This window comes from Trypanosoma grayi (assembly GCF_000691245.1).
Source record: "Trypanosoma grayi strain ANR4 Tgr_583_V1, whole genome shotgun sequence".
Lineage (NCBI taxonomy): Eukaryota > Euglenozoa > Kinetoplastea > Trypanosomatida > Trypanosomatidae > Trypanosoma > Trypanosoma grayi.
Genome location: NW_008826202.1, coordinates 6142 through 11038, shown reverse-complemented (window position 1 = coordinate 11038; position 4897 = coordinate 6142). Strand labels below are relative to the sequence as shown.

Here is a 4897-nt window from a genome sequence, read left to right as displayed (position 1 = left end):
AGAGAGAGAGAGAGAGAGGATCCGGCGAGCAACAACCTGGCGGCCGCTAATGGTACCCCGAGAGCGCGGCCGCTCCACTGGTCACCTTTGCGCTCCCAAGCCGCTGCATCTCCGCCGTTGCCCGCAGTATCTCTTCGCGCGACGTCTCGAGCACCATGCCGCCCATCACCATCTCCATCAGCAGCAGCTGCACCTTGTCGGAGTGGAAGATGAGGTCGAGCTCGCACACATTCTCGAAGGTGCGGTCTAGCGCCTCGACGAAGACCTGAATGAGGTCGAGGATCGCCAACTGGGACTCGCTGCTGTCAACGATGAAGACGAAGCACAATGTTGCGTAGTGGCGGTACACCACGCGCGTGTCGGGGGTGGGCCAGTCGCGGAAGTTGTCGACGAAGTTGCAGAGATCGCCGCTGCGCCTCGAGATGAGGCGGTGGACGCGGCGCACGAGTTCCTGTTGGAGGCCCAGCGGGATCTCCTTCTCGTACACGTTCAGCAGCCGTATCTTCCCGGCCATGTTGATGATGATGACGGCCTTGATCATAGCTACCTCCCTTAGAGTTGCTGCTGCTGCTGCTGGTGGTGGCGGTTCTTCCGCTTCTTCCTCCTCCTCGCTGTCGCAGTAGAGAGCGAGAAGCTGCACGAGCGCACCAACAGGGGGAGACACATGCGTTTGCGTGAAAGAAAGAAAGAACGAAATAAAGAAAATAACAAATAGGTGACGGATGCTGCGACAAGATCCCAAGGCATCAGGGCACACATGATTTCTCATTCTCTTTCTCTTCAATTTCAACCTCTCTCTTTCTCTCTCCCTCTCTCTGTGCACTGAGCCTTCATTTTCTGTGATTTTCCCTCCTTTTCGAGCATAGCAACAGCAGTCACTCGGCCTCTTCTTCTTCGTCCGAGTTTACCGTGATGACTTCGCCAGCACCCCCTCTGGCTTTGGTGGGCGACTGCACATGCCGCAGCGTCGAGGCACCGCCACTCCGCCGCTCTGGTGAGCACAGTGCCGCCTCTGCTGCGTGCTGGCCGTACAATTCACCGCCTGCATTTGGCCGCAGCGGCGTACGTCGGTGGGACTCGTCACACATCCGCATCAAATCGTCAACGCCCATTGCATCCACTGCGGGCCGCTGCGCCAGCACAATTGATTCTGTTTGGGTGAACGGTGACGTTTCCCCAATGACTTCTGGCACGATTGGCGGCTGAAGCCTCTCTGGTTGTTGCTTGGGATCAGGAAAGAGCGCAAGGGAGTGCGTGTTGGAGAGCCGTGCAATCCTTGCGGCGAACGATGGATGCACGAACGCCGTCGGATCGTACGTGGCACATGTGTTGCCCGGCTGCTGCGGGCTCTCTGGCACCGTATGCACCAGCGGTGGCGCGGAAATTCTGCTGGGAGCAGCAGAAGCAGGCATCTTGAACAATGTCTTCTTTGGGAGTGATGAGGCTGCCGTTGTTGTTGCTGTTGTTGCTGCCACTGCCGGAGTTTCTGCCGCAGGTTGCGACGGCGCTGCCTGCAGCGGTTTTTGTGGTGTGCCATCGGAGTCCAGCATCAAGCGCACGCCCCCCCTCAGCAGGACATTGCTGTCGCGCGCCTTGAGCGGGGTATCATCGTCGTCGATGACTTGTCCAGCGCGTATGTCACCACGCGGCAGTCGGTTGCGGCCGGCCATTGCCGTTGTTGTCTGCCGCAGCATCTCCTCCTCCGCGAGTGTGAGCTCCTCCACATCGCCAATGTGCTCGTGGCGGAACTGCCGGTAGAGGCGGAGGATGTCGGCGCCAAACTTCTTAACCTTATTCTTGCCGAGCCCCTCGAGGTCGGCGAGCTGCGACACGGCGCCCCAGCCGGGCTCCGCCAGCGTCGCGACAAGCGTCTGCATCGTCTTGCGCGGCATCACGTTGTACTGCCGCCCGCCCTCAGAGCGCTCGGCGAGTGTGCGCACGAGTGCCTCCACCTCTGCAAGGAGGGCAGCCTCCAGCTCCTTCAGCCGCGCCGCAGGCAGCACGGCTACTCGAGCTGCTGATGCTGGCGCTGCCTTATATGGCGTCCCGCCCAACGTGGACGGCGCCGTTGTGCTGCCAGCCGTGAGCCGCACGTCGCTCTCCCCCGCGGCGTAGGTCGACTCGGAGGGCGAGCGTATGTGGCGCCGACGCCGCTTCCGGCGGGGCGGCGAGACCGACGACACCGACGAGACGGATGACGACGACACCGACGAGCCTTCCGTCACGAACCCCGCGAGCGAGCCATCTTCGTCGTCGTCATCATCAGAGGCAGCAGCAGCGGAGGAAGACGTCGCATCGCACTCCGTCAACACGAGCCCACGGCCCGCAGCCCTCCGTCGCGCCCCACCCTTCGGAGCGCGTGGCTGCTCCTGCGGCTCTTTCGTGTCGGCGGTAACGCGGCGTTTCCGCTTGCCCGTTGCTGTTTCAGTCGCCTGTGCACTCTTCTTGCTACCCTTCTTGTTTTTGGTGCTGCTGATTTCGGCCTGTGCTTCTGCAAGAGACAGAGCCTCATTGGCAGCACGCGCCTCTCCAGGTATTGCAGCGCCGCTGCCTCGCTTCCCTCGCACGACTATGGCGACGCCGCGGCTACCGTTCAGCACATCCCTGTACGCCTTGCTGCCCGCCCCTTCGCCCGTCTCCACATACGCGTAAGTGGCAAACTCGGAGAGCCGCTCCAGCCGCTCGCGGAAGATACCGCACAACAGCCCCTCGAGGATGACACGCTCGAGGAGGTCCTTTGCGTGGCGTGCGCCCAACTTGTACTCTGCCGGCGCGCCCTTCTGCCGCATGCGCGTCTCGACAGCCTTGCCGACATCCGCCGTGCCGCGGTAGACGGCGATCAGCTGCCGCGACGTGAGGGAACCGAGGTGCACAAGGATGTTGAACAGGTCGATGACAATCGCGGAGACATCCAACGACGTCGTCGCCCACTTCTCGCTCTTCTTGCTAGCGCAGTTGTCGCACACCTCCACCGATCCCTCCGACTGCGTCAGGCAGTAGTGCTCGTCCACGTGCTCGCCAAAGTGGCCGAGCTGCTGCATCCGACGGCAGTGCACGTCGTTCACGGTGTAGGCGAGCATGCGGTAGAGAGAGATCATGGAGGCCTTCCAGTCATTGCTGCCGTAAATCATTTGTTCTAGCCGCTGCTTGTCACTTGTCGAACATAGCAGTATGCACTCAGAGGGCAGACCGTCACGTCCGGCACGGCCACTCTCTTGATAATAGCCTTCAATAGACTTGGGCATCGCCGCGTGGATCACAAAGCGCACATCCGGCTTGTTAATTCCCATTCCAAAGGCAATAGTGGCACATATCACCTGCAGCTCATCTTTCGTCCAGCGCTCCTGTTTTTCATTCTTTCCGCTCGCATCAGCATGGTAGTACGAAGCACGTATTCCCGCAGCGGTCAACTGCGCCGCCATCTCTTCGCAGTTCTTTCGCGAAAGGCAGTACACAATGCCGCATGCCCGCGGTGGGAAATGATGCTTGATGAGATCCACCACAAGTGGTGCGACCGTGCGCCCAACCTTCCGCACGGAGTAGCGGAGATTCGAGCGGTTGAAGGATCCCTTAAAGATGAGGGCGTCACGCAGCCTCAGCGTGGCGATGATGTCCTGCTGCACCACATCTGTCGCCGTCGCTGTGAGTGCGGAAATCGGCGTTGTAGGGAACTGCTGCTTTAGTATCGACAGCTTGCGGTAGTCGGGGCGGAAATCGTGACCCCACTGCGACACGCAGTGCGCCTCGTCTACGACGAAGCGACTGAGGAGCGCACGACTGGCGAGGTGCACGAGACTCCGCACAAAGTGGTCGCTGCGGCCGAAGTACTCCGGAGTGACATACACCAGCGTGTGCACGATTCGCCCCGACGCCCACTCAGCGTAGATGGCGCGCCGCAGCGCATCTGATGTTTGCCCCGTCAGCGCCATAGCGGGAATGTCGTTCGCGATGAGCGCGTAGACTTGGTCCTGTATGAGCGAGATGAGCGGGGATATGACGATGGTCACCTGCGCCGGGTTTGGTAGCAGCGCGGGCAATTGGTAACAGAGCGACTTTCCGCCACCAGTCGGAAGCAACACAAAGGCGTCACGGCCGTCCATGCAGGCGTTCATGATCTCCAACTGGAGGAAGCGGTACTGATGCAGGCCGAAGACATCAATCATGGTGCGCCGCAGGTCAGCTGACCACGGAAAGATCTCCCCACCATATCGGTTGATGGGATTGACAGGGAGTTGCACAGGCGCCACCTGTTGTTGCTGCTCTTGCAGGTAGGATGGCGCCTGCTCGTACGACTCCCAACTGAACCGGTGCTGCGCATTGTCTGTTGTAGACCCTGGCTGGTACGACGCTCCTCCGTATCCATCGGATGGGTTCATTGTATGCGTCCCAGTTGAGAAGTCAGTCGACCCACCACAGCCCCCCATTGTGTCAACCGCACATGGAGTGGTGCCACTCATCTCGAATGCGCCGCTACTCCGGTCAAGGAACGACGACGAGCCACTGCCATGAGGAAAGCCGGTCAAACTGCCGTAGTTTTCGCCGCGGATGGGTGCTGCCCCAGTCGCAGAAGCAGCGAAAGCGGCAGGACCCGACGTCACAGAAGCAGGAGAAGGAGGGATAAACGAGACCCTCCCATCAACAAGGGATACCGGACTGCCACTACCACTAGGTGGAGGTCGTCGAAGCAACGCCGCCTGAATGTGCCGAAGACGGAGAAACTGCGCCTCCAACTCCGCCACAACGCGATCCGATTCGGCAATCGCCTGTGTGGTGTCGTGCTCCTCATCCTCCTGCAGCACAAGATCGTCACGGTGCCGCTGCGCACGCCGCAGCTTCTCCGTGACTTCACACAGCTGCGCCTTCACCTCTGGCAATGTTGGGGACGATGACCCCGCCG

General features: G+C 60.6%; 2 protein-coding genes across 2 annotated transcripts; both read right to left on the bottom strand.

Moving 5' to 3' along the window:
- Window positions 1-46: 46 nt before the first annotated feature.
- DQ04_05831040 (AP-3 complex subunit sigma) lies at window positions 47-541 on the bottom strand (the record flags this gene model as incomplete). Its single annotated transcript, XM_009314399.1, has 1 exon — window positions 47-541. One exon carries the CDS (start codon window positions 539-541, stop codon window positions 47-49), a length of 495 nt encoding a protein of 164 aa, XP_009312674.1.
- Window positions 542-875: 334 nt separating this feature from the next.
- DQ04_05831030 (ATP-dependent DEAD/H DNA helicase recQ) lies at window positions 876-4457 on the bottom strand (the record flags this gene model as incomplete). The annotated part of the gene is made up of 1 exon (XM_009314398.1): window positions 876-4457. The coding sequence occupies one exon, from the start codon at window positions 4455-4457 to the stop codon at window positions 876-878; it is 3582 nt and encodes a 1193-aa protein (XP_009312673.1).
- Between the last annotated feature and the right edge of the window lie 440 nt (window positions 4458-4897).